The 21301-nt window shown below is 41.3% G+C and overlaps 2 protein-coding genes across 5 annotated transcripts in view; one reads left to right on the forward strand and one right to left on the reverse strand.

The window, feature by feature from the left end:
• Nucleotides 1-2902: 2902 nt before the first annotated feature.
• LOC101161339 (regulator of G-protein signaling 20) lies at nucleotides 2903-14998 on the reverse strand. The gene is made up of 5 exons (XM_023965115.1): nucleotides 14602-14998; nucleotides 7206-7372; nucleotides 4904-4978; nucleotides 4577-4811; nucleotides 2903-3446 (listed from the first exon to the last, which is right to left on the reverse strand). The coding sequence occupies exons 1-5, from the start codon at nucleotides 14788-14790 to the stop codon at nucleotides 3258-3260; spliced, it is 855 nt and encodes a 284-aa protein (XP_023820883.1). The 5' UTR covers nucleotides 14791-14998; the 3' UTR covers nucleotides 2903-3257.
• Nucleotides 14999-17611: 2613 nt separating this feature from the next.
• The window catches only part of atp6v1h (ATPase H+ transporting V1 subunit H), a 30854-nt gene continuing 27164 nt past the window's right edge, over nucleotides 17612-21301 (forward strand). Inside the window, exons 1-4 of one of the 4 annotated variants that reach the window (XM_011487061.3) lie at nucleotides 17612-17685; nucleotides 18251-18425; nucleotides 20448-20547; nucleotides 20880-20969. In XM_011487061.3, the coding sequence (XP_011485363.1) occupies nucleotides 18322-18425; nucleotides 20448-20547; nucleotides 20880-20969 (294 nt within the window). In that variant the 5' untranslated portion in view covers nucleotides 17612-17685; nucleotides 18251-18321. The remainder of the gene's footprint in view (nucleotides 17686-18250; nucleotides 18426-20447; nucleotides 20548-20879; nucleotides 20970-21301) is intronic. The other 3 variants (XM_004079441.4, XM_020711219.2, XM_020711220.1) reach the window with 3 other exon arrangements.

The following is a 21301-nucleotide window of genomic DNA, read 5'->3' on the forward strand; positions in this document are numbered from 1 at the left end:
AAAAAAATACCTGAAAATCCCTGGTGGAGGAGCTATCATAATGTGGGACTACCTTTTTTTTTATTAAGTATTTTATTTAACTATTTACTAAAATATTTTTACAATGAGTTTAAAATTATTTTCTAAATCAATTTTCTTAAAGTCTTGTGGATTCATAGTTAAGTTAAAAAACTTTTACCAGGAGAGATTAGTGAATATAGATCACAGTGCACAATAATCATTATTAAATAGCAAAGAGTGTAACTTATATTTGTATTGATTAACCTCTGCTTGATTAAAAAAGTATTTTTTTGTCTTTATTTAGGCCGGAAAAAGACAATTAATGGAAAAATTCTCTAGCACCAATGCCAAATGTGAAATTTGGTTTAGTGACAAAAACTCCTCCACAATCAGTAAAATTATTGTGCTTTATTTTATCTTAGTTGAAATGCCCACAAGTCATTATTTTCTCAGAGTAACAGAGAAAGAAATCTAACCCATATACTGTAAACATTCACATTATTTGATTTCTTATGTATTCTTGAGTAAAGTCAGCACAAAATAACACATTTTATATAGTAAACAAAAGAAAAAGACAAAAAAAAAACAGTTATAGGCATCACTCCAAACCATTGGCTTAGATTGTGTTTTGAGGTTGATCTGCACGGTGCACCCATCAGCTCAAATTGCACATAGTAGGTTAAGGTTAAGTCTAAGACAAGTGCCACCCCGGTTGGCCAAAAATTCCTATCCCAAACTCACCCATCCTCGTATGCCTCTGCAAGTAAAGAAATGTGCTGTCGCCTCCCTCTGCACTGCCAAAGCGTGATGTCACCAATCAAGACGCCATTGTTTGTTTGGCCAATGAGAGGGGACGGCTCCAGTAAACTGGCTTTCTGCTGCAGTTCATAACCTTCATCGCATCAATCTGAAAACCAGCGTTTCCCATCAGAAAGATGTCATGAAACTGGATGTCAAGGCACTTCGCCACGTGAGGATCTTGTCTTTGTGTGTGACACGTTTTGTGAGGCAACAAAGTAATTCAAAGAAAACTAGTTATGCAAAAAGTTTCTCACACTTGGCAACTCCAATTTGTAGTCATTGGAAACACTCGTTGAGCACATGAACACAGCTAACCTGGTCTGACCCGCACCCCCTACCGTCAGATATTTCATCTTTTTAAGACACACTTTTATCGAACATTAAGGTCTGTAATTTCCCATCATCTCCATGTTCCACAAAAAAAGAAATCTTGCAGTTGGGTGTTGGGTTTTATCATCCTTCTCTGCTTTATCTGTCAGTTAGAGTGAAATATGCATCATCACCATCCTCAGAAGCCACCAAATCCCTTTTGGGGGTCATGATCGGTGTAGTCATCCCTGTTGGGTGACGGTGAGGTTCACCCAAAACACACATGGGGACAATTTAGAGACACCAATTAACCAATGACAGGGGTGCTCAAACCGGGTGAAGGGAAAATGTGTGATACTTTTCATTTCTTGACAAAGAACAGATATGTATCTAAATTCTTTTATTTCTTTTTCTATTTTTTTAACCAAAATTACAGTAAATTTCACATTTAAAGAGCAGAAATTAAATTGAGAAAATGTGTGGAAAAAACTAATTTGGCCAGCATTAAATCTGAGTTCAGATGAAATGCTATATATTATGTATTGTCAAATGCTCACCGTAAACTTCTACATTTGAATTATGTAAACAACAGATAACACAAACAGTTGTCCGATTCAGACGAACGAACGACACGTTTACGACGGCTAATTTAGCCAATCACATTTGAGGAATCGACACACACTTCTTAGAAAGTGCTGGAGGCTGCATGTTGCTCATTTTCCGCCAGTGGAATTTTGAATGCAGGCCAGTTAAAAAAAATAGGAATTTCTTTTCCTACTCGGTCTTGCCTGGATAACTGAAGGTTAGATAAATAAAACTTTGAGCCACAGGCCAGACTTTGGACATGCCTAACCTATGAAGCATGTTTTTGGACTGTGGGAGGAAACTGGAGTGCCCAGAGAGAACGTGCAAACTCCAGACGGAAAGGACCCAGCTGGGATTTGAACCAGCGCCTTCTCACTGTGAGGGCTAACCACTGCCCCACCGTGCAGCCCTGAATATTTATCAACCCTTGTAAATATATAAATAAAAATCACGTGGAGATTTTTCAAAAATATGAAAAATATGTTTGATTTTAGGAACTTTGATGTTCAGCCGGTAAAGCAGAAAACAGCAGGACATCATCAATATCATGTGGTCTAACCGGTATATTTCCACAAATACCTTTTTATTCCCGGTTACCACGTGAATCATGAATATTTCAGCGTCAGAGTCTTTCCGGGAAATATGTGTGATGGAAAATTACATGCCCAATAAATGAAGTATAAAGATTCAAAATGTGTTCGCTTTGACTAAAAACTCTCAAATTTGTCGTCTTCACAGTCAATAACTGCAAACACCGTCTCTGGTAAATACAGAATTATTGAAAATAATTGATACTTTATTCATTTGATTCCTTCTGTGGTTCTCACCTCCATCCGTGCTTCCTGTTCCCACTCTGTTCTATTGCCCCTCTATGACCCCAAATAACACGGTTTTCCACGACGCTCAGGTCCTGCATGAACTGGAGTTGCCAAGTCACCGACACAGGAACCAAAGTGTGAGGTTTGGTGACAAAACAAGGTAAAAACCAAACGATACCCCACAAAGCTGCCTGTAGCTTTTTGACTTGAGCTTTGATTTTCATACGCAGTAAAGAGAACCAGGCATTTCCACATAAAATACCCACAATTCCATGTTTTACTATTTACAAACTCATAAATATATATATATATATATATATATATATAGTCTACATCAGGAATGACCCCCCCCCCCCCCCACCACCACCACCACCCTACCTAAACAATCATACAAAAAAAACCAACAGACCATAAAAAAGTAAACACAAATAAAATAGAGTATTTCTATCAAAAGAAAGAAAACTGAAACGACGCGTTTTCATTTTCCTTTGGAGAGTTTTGCTTTGTTGATCTGAAGCAGTACTTGTGATGTTGAGCCCTCGGGAGATTTTAAGACCTGAGTGTCTTCGGTCAGGTGCAGATCACAACAGCTCTGAGATCCCTGGGAGGGGCCGGGCCCCGAGGCCCACGCCCCGTCTAACCCTACACTGAACATACAAAGGAAAACATCTTTTAAAAAAGGGATGCGGATTTTGGGGAAGGGGAGGGGGGGGGGTACCGTCAAAAGGTGGTGTCGTCACCGCCCTAAGATTCGGGGGACTGCTCTGACAGGGAGTTGAGCAGGTTTTTGTGTGCTGAGGAGTTCAGGTAGCGGGGGTACGAGTCTCTTTGCATTAACGTATAGATCTGCAGCTGGGCGTCCTCGAACGTGTGCGAGGTGGGCTCCACCATGTTCCGGTTGATGGTCTCACGCACACGCGAGTCGAGGCTGACCTGGGAGGAGATGAGAGAAAATAGGAAGTAGAGACAAAATAGACCCCCCCCTCCGATGACCGTTTGATCTACTTACAAAGTGTTCCCCGTGGTCTATTCATTAGGATTATGTTGTTTTTAGCCAGATTCCCCCCCTAAAAAAAAAACCTGTGTCGACATAGTTTCTGCAGAGCAGCTGGAATTTTTTAAAAATTCACCTCTGTGTTGTGGGCGGGACTGTTGGTGCAGAGCAACCCCACCCCCTCTTCCCCTCCCCATTGCAAAGAGCTAAATTGTTTGTCCTCCATCATCAAATAAATCCCCCAAGAACATGTTACAAACACCAAAACACCATTTTCATCCCGTTGGGTCTTTAAAAGAAACAATATTTTTTCTGTAAAATCCTCTCAAATGTCTCAATGTTCTAGAAAACAACACCGGATTTTAGATTTTGGCTAAAAACGGCATCCTCATGACTATAAGACCACTGGGAACACTTTGAAAATAGATCAAAAGATGATCACAGTGGGACTTTACTGTTCACAAAGACTTATTTAAACTAGTGTAACTACTTGTAAAGCTTTGTGAATATGTAGATTATCACATCTTGTTTTGTAGTTCTAAGTGTTTTCATCTGTTTTAGGATTTTTTTTCTAGTTTTTCAGCTGAAACAGCTGAAAACTGAAATAAACTGGTGTGTTTTCCGTTGTACTTTAAAACTTGAGTTCAGGAGAATTAAACATTTTTTAAACATTTGGATCCAGACTTTCTGTTCCCAGAGTCCAGTCTTTGGTAAAAGTGAAGCTAACAGGCTCAAACCTGTACTTTTTAGGTCTACTTCTCGGGCGTAAAAGTTTTATTTTGATATCATAGATCAGTCAATTCATGTATTTCATGCTTGCTTCAAAATACCCTTAGAGGAAATATGAAGTCCTAGATCACACAGTTCTAAGATCCACTCACAACCATAAAATTATGGAGTAAATTTACTACAAATGTGCAATTTAAAGAACATTTGGCCCAAAGATATAATTCAAACAGAACCATTTAATCCTATTTTGCCAATAAGAAGATCCTAATTCTTGGCAAATCCATTGTTTTTCATTTAAACAAACTCCATGAGAACCATGTCAGAATTGTGATCTGCCCACCTCTTTTGGCGACAGAATGGAGATGTAATCCTCATAGATGACCCGAGCCTTCTCCTCGATCATGCTCTTATTCGTCTCTTTGCTGAACTCCTCGCAGGCTAGCCAGAAGAGCATGTTCTCCTCGCTGAACTCGGTGCGAAGAAACTGTCGGAAGCAGTTCCTCCCGGCCGGGCAGCCCATGAGCTTATCAAACGACTGCCCCCACGAATGCACCTCCTCCAGGGTGGGCTTGGGACTGGAGGCAAGGAAAAACATTAAAGGGAAACAATGATGCACACTTAATTAATTTGATGTGCATGACGGTTTTTCGCATTGAACTGAGCTGACCAGTCTTCACAGTCTGCGGTCCCTTCTTTGACGTCATACGATGTTTTTCTGTTCCGGTCGTCCCGGTCTTCATTCCTGATGATGAAACAGACACAAAAACTCAACAAAAACGGTTCAAGCTTAAACCCAAACTTCACTTCAGGGATTTCCTGCTGCTCATGAACATTAAAGATGCTTAAGGGGGGGGTGACACGTCTAAACCAATCCATTTTTAAACTTTACACCGTGTTGTCGGATGAAAACGATTTTTTGTTAAAAGTCCCACTCCAACCATCTCTAGATCTATTTTCAAAGTATTCCCAGCGGTGGTTTAATTATGATGATGTCATTTTTAGCCAAATTTCAAAACATTTAAAAAGTCGTTTTCTAGAACATAGTTTCTGCAGAGTGGCAGGAGTTCATGTGAAACAACTTGCTGAGAGCTCTCTGTTTACACTCTCTGCCGCTAGCTTACAGCCGCTCACAACCCCAAGCTAACATGAAAGGTCCAACAGAATAGGGAGCAATGCCTGAGCTGTCCAGCCGTCCAGTTCGGATCCAGATTCCAGCTCAGACCAGGAAAACAAAGACGTTCACTGATCTGTTTGTCTGCAGGTGGAGGATCAGAAAGGGGCGGAGCAGGTAGACTGTGGCCCCGCCCAGCATATCTTCTACTTCACAAATACAATCTTTTTCATACTGCATTTCACATCTGCTTATGATTCACAACAATTTGAACAAAGAAATACTCAGAAATGCAATGTTAAGCTTCATTTGCTTTATATATGTCCTTTATGAGAAAAATGCCTCAGGAATGTGTTAAATTTACAAAAAAAAACATTTTCGTTGGAGTGGGTCTTCAACTTAAGTCATGTCCTGCTGCTGCAGGCATTGAAGATGCTTCTACACCAATCAATCCATTCTCATTGATCTTTAATAAAAGTCAAGACTGGGTCCACATGTGAAACAAGCCACAAAATGTTCAGGCTTAGAGAACTGCCTTTTGATTGAACTGCTGAAACGAATGCAGATTGAACTGATCTCTTTTCCCGGTGTCAATAAATGAGCTCATATCACTCCTCTGCTGTCTTCCCTTCATTGCCTCCCAGTCAAATTTAGAGCAGATTTGAAAATGTGACCCCTTATTCTTCATCTCGTCCTCTGAGGGGCCGCAAACCAAAAACGTGTGACTGCTGTAAAATCAGAGAAGAGCTTGTTTTCCAAGCAGTTGTTCCTCGTCTTTGGAACGCCCTCCCTTTGTCGTTACGACAGATCCACTCTGTTAAGTGTCTTAAAATACAGACTTTTATTCGGCAAAGCTTTTTGTTGGTCTTTACCGTGACTAAATCTTTATTTTATTTCGTTGGTGATAATTGTTCTAATTCCCTGTTTCGGCTTCATTTGATGCTCCCTTTTACAATTCTGAAGCACTTAACTGCTATAGAAACAAACATATACGTACTTGACAGAATTGAAACAGAAAATGTATCAATTAAAACAGGAAAACAAATGCTGCCTGTGCATGAAAATGTCTAAAAGCAAAGCATCAGTTTGCAGTCCTAGACTCAGTCTCATGGATGGCAGCTGCCTTCTTAGACTGAACTATCTGATAAAAAACAACTAGGACTTGTGACTGTTTACCTTTAAATGATCAAACGGATAAACGCCGTTCAAGATTTAAATAAAGCTTGCCTCGAATTAGAATTGATCTCAGACTCTTAAAAGAAAAAACACCTAAATGCTTTTTTAAAAAGCAGGGAGAGGCGTGTCTAAAACCTGACCACTTACGATTCAATTTAATAAACTGAAAACCTTTATCATTATTGTTTTAGGTTCTTAAAATTGATCAGATTTTGCAGAAATATTTGTCAACACATATCCATAGATGTATTTGTACACCATGCAAAAACAAAATTATTTGTAGATAGAAGTGTATTTATCATTTTATCTGAACTCTGCCCCAGATTTTGGCTCTTTGCTTGCAGGAGCTTGTCATCTGCTGAACGTCTCCGTTTTCCCTGTGTGGCTGCGTTGATTTAATCAGAAAAGAGCCTGAATCCTCATAAATAAATAATAGATAAGTCGGATTCTGATCTGTCGATATCATAGACGAGAAAGGAGCTTACACGGATATGCGGTTTAAAATTAGGTTGAGCCTTTTCCAAATGTAATGAAGCTGCTGCTGGGCGAACGTGCACATATTTCATGTGAATCTGTCAGGAGCATCAGGCAGAGGCTCGGGCCTGCTGTTGAGACGCAGCGGCTGTCTTGCGTGCAAAAATGTCGCCCATGCTGTGGCACAGTGAGCTTGAAGAAGACTTACCAGGAGCAGCTACAGCAGCAGCACCAACAGAAGCAGCACGCATTTGAGCCCCGTGGGTTGGCCTGGCCCGGCTGGTCCTGCTGGGCCGGTGCAGTTCCCCCCGCTGCCGACTCCTGCTGCACCGACATCTGCCTCTTTCGCATCTCCATCCGTTCTGATCCCATGGGCTGCAGTCAGGGGAGAGGGAGGCCAATGAGTGTTGATGTCAGGAATTGTGTGTAACTGAGATTTTATCGTGAAGGAAAAGCTCTTGGCCCGCAATGCATCAGTGTGATGGAAATGGGTGCCAGCGTAATGAGTGGAGCAAGGGCAGGATGAGCCGTGCTGCAGGCTAATATGACAACAGAGGTGATGGAAGTCTGAGATCCAGACCAGCAGTCCCTCCTCACCAGCATTTTACTTGTTAGAATTGAATCGATATCAATGACGGCACACCTATCTGGTATATATGTACCTGTGTTGGTATTTCCTGTGCAAAGGAAGCCATTTTTCTTCCAAAAATGTACACATAAAGGGGATTTTTTTAAAATATCCCACCTGCAATTGTTAAAGCAGTCCACATGGGGGTTTGTGAAGCTCTGTGCAGGTGTGTGTGTGTGGGGGGGGGGGGGGGGGGGGTAATATAATTACACACCTATTTAGGATGTGAACTAGTCAAGCATCAGATTTGTATGGGCCCCCAGGCTGCATGAGGAATCACTGTGTCACTATTGTGACTGTAAGTCTCTGCGGTGTTCATCAGAACCCCCCCTCTCGGATGGTAGGCCTGTGGACAGTGGAGCTCAGCTCACAGAAGGACTTCTTGTCTGATTCTGGAAATGTGTCATCACCAGGTCAGACGCTGCCAAATCCTGTCAGATCGTTTATGTAACAGAGCTGTCGCTTCTGACACATGGCATCTTCCCGCCACTACCTGACACGGCGAGCCCTGTTCCAAACACATTTTGGGGGGGATGATGAGAGCGCGGGGCCTGCTGAAGCCGCAGCTCCGGAATCTGGAAACCGCAACATCCTCTCCATGAAAACAAAACCAGTTCCAAAATGGATCCGCGGTTTCACCTCCCCCCCACCCCCCACCCCAAATCCGAGCTGGCATCAGCATCAGCCGCAGGTTCCGCGCGCCTTGCCAAAATGACACATTTTACGCGTTGGGGTGTCGGGCGCTTCAGAGCTGACAGCATCGCAGTGCGCTTCGGGTTGACTCAACAGCTATAGCCGATGGAATTGGGGGGGGGTGGGGGGTGGGGTGATAGTATTCATTCAAAGAAAAAACCCAGGAAAACGCCAGCTAACCCCCACCCCCACCCTCCCACCCACTCTACAGCCTTGCAGCACAAACGTGAAGGACACCGGGATTAAAAAAAGGCTCCTGACTGAGCGGGTTCACATCCAAACCGATACAAGAGGCGCATCACAGCAGCGGGAAGTGGAGAACCGTGGCGCTCCATCTGCCCAAGACAACCGCCGAAAAGGCACCTAACCCTCTGAAGCCAAACATGCCATCAAAAACGACCAAGAAAACGCTCCGAGCACGAACACCATCACGCAGGGACGCGTCCCTGTCCAACAAATACTCACAATTTCACCATGTATGCACAGCACGAAGAGGGAAACCTGAGCCTTGATTACATCCGATGGAACATAAGGCTTTTTTTTCTCCTTCACCGACCGGCTGCTTCAAATCACTACGCATGCGTCCCCTCTGCAACCCGTAGTAGCCCAGTGACGAGAGTAAAATCCCGACAGTATGACACAGGTTCAGCTGCTGCCCTATCGCCCATCGAGCTGAAGGCGAGAGCGCAGAAGCAGAACATTCAAACAGGACATTTAAAAAATCTGTCGTTTTCTGTTCTGAGCATCTTAAACGAGTGTCAGGAACCTAAACTTTCGCCTAATTCAATTTCCACGATGCTTACAAATGCATTAAAGCAGTACTGAGTAAATAAAAGTTGAGATTCTGTTGGCAGATTCATCCAAATCTGGGTCTAAAGTCGCTGTCTGTGGTGCTGAAACAGCTGATGGAGCATTTTCATCTCAATGACTGTCATTTTTTAGGTGTTCTTTGAATTTGTATTGCTTTGAGTTTCAGAGGGATCGCATGCACAGTGACGTGCGTGTGTATGCGTGTGTGTGCGCGTGTTTGTTAACTTTGTCCATTGTAAAAGCAGCAGTGAAACAATGCGAATCCTCTCCATCGAATCTGGACATCTGTATCACCCCCAGCCTGAATGAGAAAAGCAGAAATTATGGGCTGGATATACATCCTTAGGGTGTGCAGATGATGTTTGTTTTTATTTCGTATTATTTCCCTCATTGAGGATTGTGTGTTCTTCATCATCAGCAGAACAAAAACGACACTGCCACCTGAAGGAAGCAGTAAGAACAGCATGAACATCAAGATCTGAGAGGTGCCTTATTTTTCAGACACATCTTTGTTTTATTTTAATTTTATTCAGTTTCATTGCTTCCTTTTTATTCTTTTTAGGTTTATTATGTCACGTTGAGAAGAAATTTTTATGATGTTTTGGAATCAATCCGGTGTACATTTGAATATGAATTGTTACAGGCAGTTCAAAACTAAAAAGATATTAACACCTTTCTTTTCAAATTCCCTTCATGTCCGTCATTCTCTAATCAGCAGATGGCAGTCTGGACTCAGCACCTGTACATTCTGCAAAACTCCAGCCAGACACACCTTTTTCTGTCTGCTCAATTTGCTTCGCTGCTTTCATGCGGTTGCATTTCGGTGCCACATTGTTGGTCAAGATGCCTCCCGATGCCGTGAAAATCAATGTCACTTTCGAGTGGAACCACATAAATGTGAGCATGGAGACTCGATAGAAACCAGGTTTTTTTTTATGTCAGTCTGCACAGTTCCGGTGTTTTTGGTCTGATACTGCAAATATTCCTCATATAAACAGCTTTTTGTTTCTTTTAAGAGAAAAATACGTATATTTCCTTCAGTAAAGACTTGCTCTGTTTTATTGATATTCATAAGTGTTCAGAGCATTCAGACATCCTCATCCTCCCTGATTCAAATAAAGGAACTGTTACCTTCTCCCTTCATTTAACACCTCCTCTTGTGGTGGTGTTGTGTAACCCAGACCCACAAATAGGCTTGTGCGTTCCATAGACACACATGTGTGATGAATAATACTTGTGTGATTTAGCAAGGTGGTGCAGGAATGTCTGAATGAACAAGGTCACGCAGACGAAACAGGTGAATCCAATGTATTTAATGTTTTACGAGGCATCCAAAAATGTACTTTATGTTCAATCCCTGTAACTCAACATGAGAAGACTGGAGACGAGTGGCACTTTTTTATCATCTCATCAGGACCTCATGCTTCCCATGAGCATCTGTTTAGTCACAGCAAAACATCCTCTTTTCCCATCATTTCAAAGTGTGCTGATGAAGGTGCTATTTTCACACTAAATGTCATTCTCATTTTCATGAGGTGCAATCAGTGTCTTCCTCCTTGTAATCAACTTGTGGTGTCATCAGTTGTCTTTGGCGCACTCTAACCACCAATATAGAACCGAACTTCAAATTCCTGTCCTTTATGCAGACTGGCTTTAAATGATAAATATTGCGGTTTCAGGTGTTCAGAAAATATTTGAGAGCTTTTGCTCCTTACAAAGGTTCTGGGAGACAATGCAGGAGCCTGGCGTCCCATACAAAAAGATTCAGAGACAGTTAATGCCCCCAAGCTGTCAGACTACAGAATTCTTATTGGTACCTTCAATGATCCCTTGAAAAACCTAATAATACTGTACAGAACTACATACGTCTCTTTCAATGCTACTGTCATATGAGCGATAACTGGCTCCCAAACCCATTGTAACTCTACCTGTGCCTTTAAATTCAATCCTTCCTGCGCTTTCGGTTTTTAAACCCTTTACCTGTTCTGTGTATTTGACTGTTCTGTCCTGCAGCAGTCCTGAACTGAAGGAGCAGATCGTTTTTGCAATTTTTCCTTCTACCTGTGCCTCTGAGCAAAATCTTTACCCCTGCCACATACTCAAAATTCATCCAAATTTGCACACACCTAGTACACGGGGAAAATAGTGATTTTTGGGCATAGTGAATGACCCCCCCCCAAAAAAAATTATGACATCATAGCAAGTTTCAATGACCTTTGACCTCAGGAAGAGGCCGCTGTCTTGAATAAATAAATCAAAAAACACTTTTAGTGCCAGCTACAAATTTAAACCTCTCCAAGGGTTTTTCCTTGATCTCATTCTAACTCCTTGAGCAGCATTTAGAAGATACTGGGGGAAAAACTTTGGTTTTAGGAGTTCTAGATTTTTATTGGCATTAGTGGGACGAGCTCACAAAAGTAAATCTATTCCTTGCATATTTTTGAAAAAAATGATCATAAATCCCTGACTCAAGCTGAACAAAACGATATAACATACATTGTAAATATATTCGAATTGTTGGTGTGGTTAAAAAAAAGGTCTGTTACCTAGGAAACCAAAAGATTAACTTTTGATTATTCTTCTAAAAATTACAAAGAACTGTTCATCCCCTCCAGGTGACCAAAAATGAAAATGGTTGCTATGGAGATAAAAACCAATAGAAAAGCCGGCATTTAAAAAAATATATGTTTTTCATATTTTCATGTTTCAGCAAGGCAAACGGTTCTTCTCATCCCAATCATTTCATGGCATTGGTGACCTTGCGTTGATCCTGCATATGATTAATGATTAAAAAAGAAAAAAAATAGAGACTGGAACACTGCACTTTAGATTGGAAATGACAATCAGAACAAATGTAAACAGGAAAAAAAATCAAAGAAAAGGAAAATAACTTTAGGTAATTGAAATGTTAACCCAAACAAATGTAGTTAAAAGATCTTCAAAGCAAATTTTTATTAAACAAAATAATCATGATTTCTGAAATATTCTCTTCTGTCTGTCATGCGTGACAGGAACGCATTAGTTAATAAAGAAGACGAATGTATGTAATTCACAACCAGTCTGAAAACTAAAGCTGTGATTAATAAAATAGATTATTTTACTGCAAATATGCAACATCAATTCATCAATTCTAATGCAATTTCACATATAACATTAGACAAAAAAGCAGCTTTCCTGTTGTCAAACTGTAAGTGATAATACTTTTATCTAAAAATGTTACTGTTGTTTGATTGACATTCCCAGTTAAGTGAAAACTGTTTTTCATACCAAAACCAAACTTTCACAAGTAAACTGATGTCAATTCATTTTCTTGAATCTTAATTTGAATCTAAGTAAAATTGAAATCCATGATCACATTGATTCAGTATTTTAGCAACAATAGCCAGAACTGTGAAAAATCAATCCAGCTGTCCTACAGGGAGGTCCACGAGCACAGAGAGTGCAAGCTCCAGCCCAACCAGGACAATGATAGCAGGACTTCTGAGCATCCCCCAACCCCAGGCACGAGCCAAGGCTCCCCAAGGGCGACCCGCCCCATGCTCCAGGCAGCCCCCCCACCCAGGCAGAGGGAGGTCCAGGAATGAGCAAGCAAGGGGCTGCCCGGGAGGAGGACACCCAAGAGAAGTGGGTGTCCCCAAAGAGTGTTGTAAACATGGCCCCACCAGGCTCACCTGGAATTTTGGCGAGGCCCAGCGCTCAAGGCCAAGGACCAGAACCCACACCACAGGGACACAGACACCCCCAGGATCAGATGCGATGTGATCCCTGGCTCATGGTCTTGCCAGAGAACGTATCGATCCCTCTCCCTGCGTGGAGAGAGGGCCACCGGGGAGCCAGCACCCGAGGAACACGGCCGCCGTTGCCGAGACCCTAGTTTCCCCCATGAGGGATGGGGTAGGGGACAGAAGGTCAGAGGTCCCACCTTTCTTGTGTAATGTATGTGTGATGTGTGTTTGTGTGTGTGTGTGTTTTGGAGTGCATATTGTTGTGGTGTAAAGGGTGTGTGTACTAAAGGGTGCAGCTAAAGTTGGCGTGTAGGGCACTGAGAGGACATCGCCTGCTTGCTGGCAGTGATGTCCAAGCACCCCCCCCCCCCACCACCACCACCACCAAGGGTCCTACATGTCTAAGGTGCAGTTAAAACAGAAAGCAGAGGGGCCCGAATCCACGTGCCAACCACGTCTACAGTTTAGATCCAGATTCCAGCTCAGAGGAGGAAAACAAAGACGTTCATGGATCTATTTGTCTACAAGTGGATGCATCAGAATGGAGCGGAGCGGGGAGCTTGTTGCCCTCCCAGCGCATTTTCTTCGTCAAAAATAAAATCTTTTTCAAACCTCATGTTTTCGTCTGCTACTGATTCACAACAATCTGAATAAAGGAATACTCAGAAATGCACATTTGATCTTAATTTCCTTTATGCATGTCCTCCATCATGACAAACATGTCACAAAAACATGTAAAAAAACACCAAAAATGTGAATCTCCAACCAGCCGGCATTTTTTGTTGGAGCCGTGTGGGTACATGCACTAAATCCTAAGTTCAGGAATCCCAGCAAACTCTTCTATGAACTTCCATAAATGTGTGTTTGCTGCCGCTCCTTTTATTCAACAGGAAATAATCTAATTACAATGCAACAGCGTCACTTTTGCTCCAAGATATCTGGCCACATAACTTTGTGTGATATATGCTAATGACCTGAACCCAATCATCTCCCATCCTGACCATCCAATCAAAACTGGAGAAAGCTTTGTGGGTTCTCGTGGTTCTCCTGCAATCCCTTCCTTTCTGGGAATAGCAACAGGCTTCACTGCACACAGTGATCGGAAATCCTTATTCATCCATTTATCGGGAACAATTCTTTTCTCTACAAGATGACAGTGTTGGAGTTCTCAACACACTAATTTAACTGTTTTTATTTATTGCACACAGATGGTGCCTGTGCTGCATTTTATTTGATGGCATAACTTTATTCAGAGTTCCAGTAACTTGAAGCAAACTATTTCAAGACTGACTATCTTCTTCTTTTAATCTTCTTAGGCTTTGTTCAGACTGGAAGGACTTCTCTAAATAGACGTTCAGCTTGAAGAAAAAAAAAGGCTGCTGAGTCTCCAGCAGCTGCAGTCTATCTGAAATAAGCACACTCTGGCACCAAAGATGTTTTAATTATTTTCTGGCAATTAATAAGAAGCTGTCTGGGGACTTGTTCATGTGCTGATATGAAGTATTTTATTCAGTCTTAAATTCTTTGACAGACAATTGTTATCTGTGGCTGTTTATGGAAGCCGAAAAAGAAAATGTCTGTTTCCGTGTTGTCAGTCAAATCTGCCTAAACAGATTCCCTGTCAATCATTTTTGGGAAACTAGATGAGAAACAGACATTTCCTTGGGGGGGGGGGGGGGGGGGGGGGGGGGGGGGGGCTAGGAGTTTATGACTATTATGGTAACCCTTGATGACAAATATTTCCATACCTCAAGGCAAACAATCTCCCGCTCCTCTCTGACAGGCCCATTGTAGTTGAGCTCATATCCCACGCTGTGCCGGCAGGCCCGGACCAGTCCCCGTATCCACTGCCACATCAGGACCCTGGCGTGTTTGATCCCCCGCAGCACAGACGTGGGCCGGATCTCCCACTGCCTCAGCACGCTAACACATGGCATGCTCCAACCACCAGGCCTCACTTGCCATGCGAGACCCCAGTTTGCGTTAGATCACAGGACATCCACTCTTCCCGCTCTTTTCTCACCCCCTCAGCTCTGAAACGCATCATGGCTGCAAAAGGAAGGAAGAAGCATCGGTGAAGCGGACGAAGCAGAGTGTTTACAAAGGAGAGGGCAGAAGGGGATTAGGACAGTGTTCCTACTGGATGCAATCCTGATTCCTCCGTGCTTTACTGCGTCTCACCAGCTTAGGCCAGATTAAGCGTGGAGGTCTTACTGTCTGAACTACACGGACAGAGGAAGGCCAGTGACAGGCACAGGATCATTTTTGATTGGAATAAACATGTCTTACAAAAGAAAAGAAAAACAATCGTAAAAGATGCAACAATATTTTCTACTTCTAATGTGACGTCTCTGCATTTTTAAGTCTTACAACAAGGTGTGAAATAATGATCTGACAAAAGAACTAAACTATTACATTTTTCATTTAATTATTTCATTTAAATTAATTTAAAATTTAAATCCTTTAAAAAAAATGTTATTCTAATTAAAGTAAAACTGAAAATGTGAGGCTAATGTGCTTGAAAGGCAAAGTTCTTAATGTGGCAGCTGGAAAACTGATTGAGCAACACTGTTGAAAACAGTAATTCATTCTAGCATGTCCTTTTTAACATAATAGAAAAAAGTGTTTCTGACCAACTCCAATGAAAATGGTGTTTTGGGTCATTTTAACATGTTGTTGCGGTGTTTTCCTTTGATGTGTGACGTCTGTTCCAGATAAGGATGTCATGAAGTCGAACAAAAACGTACCCCCCTTTTGTTTGGTTTCACAAAAAGCATTGATTTTACCTGAATATAATCAAGACATCAAAGACCCTCTGTGATGAAAATTGCGTTTTGATGGTTTTACCATGTTCTTGTGGCATTTTTCTCATGACGGAGGACAAATATAAAGAAAATAAATCTCAAATTTGCAACTTCTCAGTATTTTTTTATTAAAATTATTGCGAATCAGAAGCAGATGAAAAAAGGCTGTTTTTGAAAAAAAAAAGGTGTATTTTTGACTTCAAAAAATACGCTGGATGAGCAACAAGCTCCCTGCAGACAAATAGATCCATGTCGGTTTTCCTCGTCTGAGCTGGAATCTGGATCTAAACTGTATGGGTGGATCGCTCTAATATTGCTCGCCATTTTGGTTGCATCAATAATGATAGGCTGGGGTTGTGAGTGGCAGTTATAAACAGGAGAGAGTGTATACAGGTGGATACACTAGTATCCACTAGTCCAGAACTCTCCTGCAGGCCTTTTAACGAGAACCAGGAAGAGGGAGCAAATTACACCCATCTTAAAATCTCTGCACTGGCTCCCTTCAGGATTGATTTTAAGATTCTTTTAATAGTTTTTAAGAGTGTCCATGGCCTTGGTCCTTCTTTTATATCAGACTTGCTTTTAGCCTATGAACCTCCCAGAGCCCTTAGATCCTCAGGCGCGGGCGGGCCTGCTGAGGGTCCCTAGAGTCAAGACAAAAATCCCCGGCGAGGCCTCGTTTAGACACTACGGACCTCGTCTGTGGAACAGCCTGAGGATGTGAGGACCTCATCCTCTGTTGAGGTTTTTAAAAAGAAACTAAAGACTCATCTATTTAACTCAGCTTTTAATTAGATCTTATATATGTGGTATCTTTATTCTTATATTTTATATGCTATTTTATCACATATTTATTTGTTTAATACCTTTTAGTCCTTTTATGTCTTAACTTGTTCTAATTTATATTTTAGACTTTTATGCACTAAATCATCTTATCTTATTTTATTTTAATTAATATTTTCATATTTTACCTGTATTTATATTTTAAATACAGGTAGTTAAGTTTAAGTTTATGAGTGTCTTCTCACCCTTGGATGGGCTGTTAGTGTTCGGGCTCCCAGAGATTTGGCCATGCTTGTCCTCTGGCATCTCTTGTTCCAGCTCCTCTGGGCTGCCGGGCCTGGTGTGCCCATGTTGGGTGCACTGGGCCTGGGGGTTGGGGGTCTCTGGGGCGTTGGGTGCTGGGGATAAGTTGTGCTTGTGCTGTAAAGATGCTGACACCCCGGCCAACAGGAGGACAGGGCGGACGGCGCCTTCTGGGTTCTCTTTTCTTTAGCTTTGTCATTTCTCTTTTACTTGTGCTTGTTTTTGTGTATTTTATTATGAGGGGCTTATTTAATTATTTTATTACATGTGTGGGGATTGGTTTTATTGTATTCTTGTTTGTTTTTTTATGGGAAGCACCTTGAGCTGTCTGTTTGACATGAAAGGTGCTTCATAAATAAAAATTAATTTCAATTTGAAGAGAAATGAGGGTGGTGTGTCTCTGCATTTATTTTCCAGCCCAAAACTCAAAGGCAAATTTCTAATGAACTCCTGCCTCTCTGCAGAAACTATGTCCTAGAGAAACAACTCAGGTTTTTTAATCTTGTGTGAAATCATAACTAACAGATGCTTAATTACTTTCTGTGTTTTTATCAGAAAACAAAAGTTTATACTGATACAAACATGCATAAATGTACAATTGTCAGAAGCAGTAATAACCTCAAACAAGGCTACATCCCCCACTCCGACTTTCCTTAAAGTTTAATTAAAAAAGTTGTTGTTAATGCTGACACACAAATTGTGCTTGTTTTGGTTGTTTGCTTCATATTTAAATTGTTTCATGTAAACTACATTGTGTATCCCAAATATCACAGAAAACATTGTCAGGAGCCCCCCTCCAGTGGCGCCCCAGGATTATCTAATAACGCCCCTGCTGTTTGTTGAAGCCCTGATAGTCACGCGCATGTGACCGACTGTCAGTGTCACATGACCGACTGTGCCGCTGTGTTGTAGTCAGTTAGCACAGTGCAGCATATTAGCTCGGTAAGTGCTTCATTCAAGGACTCGTGTTGATAATTATTCAGTCGACATGTTTCTAAAAAGCATAATATTGTTCCTTTTATCACACTCACAGATCTTTATCGTTTTTAACGCCATTCGCTAAAAACGAACTAAGCTAGCTGTTAGCATCCTCTGTCTGTGTTTTTTCCGTGTTTGGTTTTTAACCAGCAGTCCTGTGATCGCAGCGTTTATCTCACTGTATTTTAACTTTTTTTATTTTTATTTGGTGAAGCCAAAATGATGTTTTTTTGTTTTTGTTTCTTAAGCGGTTGTTGAAACTCGTGACATTGATGGGGTCACAAGTTGGCTAAATCGACCAGCTAGCTTGTTAGCATCGCGTCCTTCTGGGAAAATTCTCTTTAGAAATAAAGAAGCAAATTGTAAAATGACGGAGTATATGTGAGTATCTATCCAGGTTACACCTTAGCAGCGCTCAAGACGAGCTGTCATCGATGTTAACGTCCGTTCGGACGCGTAAACCTCCACTGAGTGTTTGAAAATGAATACTTTCCTAACGGACCCGCTGTGTCTGCTTCTGGGATCACAGTGGAGCCGGTGTGCTGAAGTTCGATCCCGGTTCCTGGTGACTTGTTTAGGCTTGGGACCATAGATTACGGGATGGACATCCGAGGGGCCGTGGACGCTGCCGTCCCCACCAACATCATCGCTGCTAAAGCAGCTGAGGTTCGGGCCAACATGGTCAACTGGCAGTCCTACCTGCAGTAAGTTCCTTCAAAATGCTGCACATCCTGATTTTAATTAATCAATTCACCCATCCAGTCATTCCTTCATCCATGTATGTATTCATTCATTCAGCTACACTCTTGTGTTGACATGCAGAGATGGTCAACTGCATTATAAAACTGTACTCCTAACAGTATTCTACTGCAAATGGGGATGGGTGTCGTTAAGGTTTTAACGGTACTACTGCCTCATCAGCGCGGTGATCAAAAATCCCACACCGTCACATCGCTAGGTTATATCTTGTGGGACACACCTAAAATGCGACTTCTCCAGTACCGATAGCAGAATCGTTGAGGTCAGATCTTACCGATGCTGCAGTCTTGAAGAATGTTGCCCTGGGGCTCGTTCAGTACCCGGGCTCGGTACCCATCCCTAACTGCAACACACTATTTTTTACACTAAAATTAAAATATTAAAAAAGTTAGCATTTCTCTGATTCTGTTTTTTTTGTGTGGACATTTTAGATTTGGGATCATATTTAAAGCAACAAGAACGCAAAATAAATATCAAACTGTCAGAGGAGAAAACAAATTCTAAAAATGTTTGGGAGTTTTATATGCTACTAAATGTTCCCTTCTCTCCTTCTGTGCCGGTCCCAAGCCCGGTTGCTTTGAGAGGGTTGCGTCAGGAAGGAAGGCCTCTTTCATGTGGTCACCAATGAGGTTTCTCCGTTTTTTCCCCAAATCCGTTTTTTTAGGAGTTTTTCCTTACCGCGAAGGGGGGTCTAAGGGCAGGGATGCCAGTTTAGTTTAGTCAGTTTGTTAGTTCAATTTAGTATTTTCCTATTGAATTCTATGTATTCATGATCCTTTTAATTTTATGTTTTACTTTTTCAATTACCGATACGAAGCCCATCGAGACGACTGTTGTTGTGAATTTGGGCTATACAAATAAAATGGAATTGAATTGAATTGATGCATTTTCAAAACCTTCTCAGTGGTCTTTTATTATGATGACGTCATTTTTTAGCCAAAATAAAAAAATAAAAAAAAACAAAAAAAACTTGTGTGGTTTCTAGCAGCAGGAGTTCATCAGAAAGTCACCTCTGAGTCGAGGGTGGGACTGTCGGTACAGAAGTACAACTAAGCTTATTTCCCATCATCTATCTGTTAACATGCCCCTTCCACTAGCTTACAGCCCCTCACAACCCCAACCTAACGTTACAGACGCAACAAAACTGGCGAGCAAAATTGGAGCTATCCATCCGTCCAGTTGAGATCCAGATTCCAGCTCAGACGAGGAAAACAAAGACGATTTTTGATCTATTTGTGTGACAGTGGATGATCAGAATGGAGCAGAGCTTGTTGCCCGCCGACTGTGGCAGCTGCGGCTGGGAGCTGCAATCTTTTTCAAACTCCATTTGTTCTTCTAGTCCTGAATTACAGCGATTAGAAAAAAGTGTATAATTTTTCAAACACAGTTTAATCCTAATTTTCTATGTATAGGTCCTACATCATGAGAAAAATGTTACAAGAACTTGTCAAAAACACCAAAACCCAAATTTTCACTTGAGTGGGTCTTTAAGACGTGAAAGAAAAATTCACGTTTTTGTTCTTTTGTACCAATTATACTTACAGCACTTATAATGTATTACCTCACTTATTTTTAATTTTTTTTTACAGTTTTTACTAAAGAATGAATTTCAAAGTGTTGTTATTGGAAAAGCAACTCTATTTTTGTTCTAAGCTGTAATTTCCTGTTTTGTTTTGACTGAATCATGTATATATAACAAAGTCTTGTTTTCCTATTTCTGGTTTATTCTGTGTTTTGATGTGATATAAGAAGTTGGCTTTAAATAGCCACGTGTATCATATGCTGATTGGGATGTATCTTGAAGTATTTTTCATTATTGCTTTTCTGTTTCTGCTCAGGAAAAAGATTCATTCCTATTGCACACGTTAGAATTAGACAGAAATGCTTTTCAGGGAGAAGTTTTTACAAAATCATCTATCGACAGTCATTGTTCTAACCTGCTTTTGTTCCACTGGATTGTTTTGTAGAAGTCAGATGATCTCTGCAGAGGATTGTGAGTTCATCAAGAAATTTGAGATGGCCAACTCTGAGGAAAAACAAGCCATTTTAGCTAAAGACGGACATCAGGTGAGCAATCCTGTTGTTTGTACTTTTGATAAATGTTCTAAAAACACAATTTATTGAAGATTATATTTGTATACATCAAGGTGTGGAACTCAAGTGTAATATTTGTGTTACACAGCCCTGCCTCAGAGTCATAAACTTGGTATAGTCTCATTAATGTTGAAATGCTTTTAATCTGAAAAACAAACTCCACTTCTTTTAGCTGAGCTTTTTTTATGGCTCCAACTTTGTTTTAGTAAATTTCACTTAGGACCCATGAAGCTGCATTATTTCGGGTCAAGATGGCAGAGAAGGTGTTTTTTTTTACGCACTGTCATGTTTTTGTTACTGAGCAGTGCGCAAAGACGTTCCTGAACCTGATGGCTCACATCTCCAAGGAGCAGACGGTCCAGTACATCCTGACTCTGATCGACGACACTCTGCAGGTACCAAGACGGGAAGAAAACTACATTCTAGCTCTTTTTACAAACTCTTTGGAGTGGTTAGTTTTTACTATAAAAGGATTGAATATTTTAAAATATTTTGAGTATTTATGGATCCATAAATAGTTGAGAATTCTTTGAAGACATTACGTTTAGTGATTTACTTGTTGCTCTTTTGGTTGAGTTAACAAAAGCAAAATGAAGAGATGAATTCGGGCGGCGCTGGCAGCGCAGACTCTTCCTGGAAGGGGCGGTTCCTCACTTTGTGGCGTCACAACATAAGAAGCCGCTGGTTTTCGTGGATTGGGAGGGGCTGGTGCTCAGAGAGCAGGTTT

Source organism: Oryzias latipes, chromosome 17 (genome assembly GCF_002234675.1).
Source record: "Oryzias latipes chromosome 17, ASM223467v1".
NCBI lineage: Eukaryota > Metazoa > Chordata > Actinopteri > Beloniformes > Adrianichthyidae > Oryzias > Oryzias latipes.

Bases quoted from the DNA above. Each gene is read 5' to 3' on its own strand.
- LOC101161339 (XM_023965115.1), bottom strand. From the start codon at position 14,790: ATGCCATGTGTTAGCGTGCTGAGGCAGTGGGAGATCCGGCCCACGTCT. The intron at 7,373-14,601 runs GTATGGAAATAT...CCCTGACTGCAG, and splicing joins GGGAGATTGTTTGCCTTGAG to CCCATGGGATCAGAACGGAT. The intron at 4,979-7,205 runs GTAAGTCTTCTT...TTTCATCATCAG, and splicing joins TGCTGCTGTAGCTGCTCCTG to GAATGAAGACCGGGACGACC.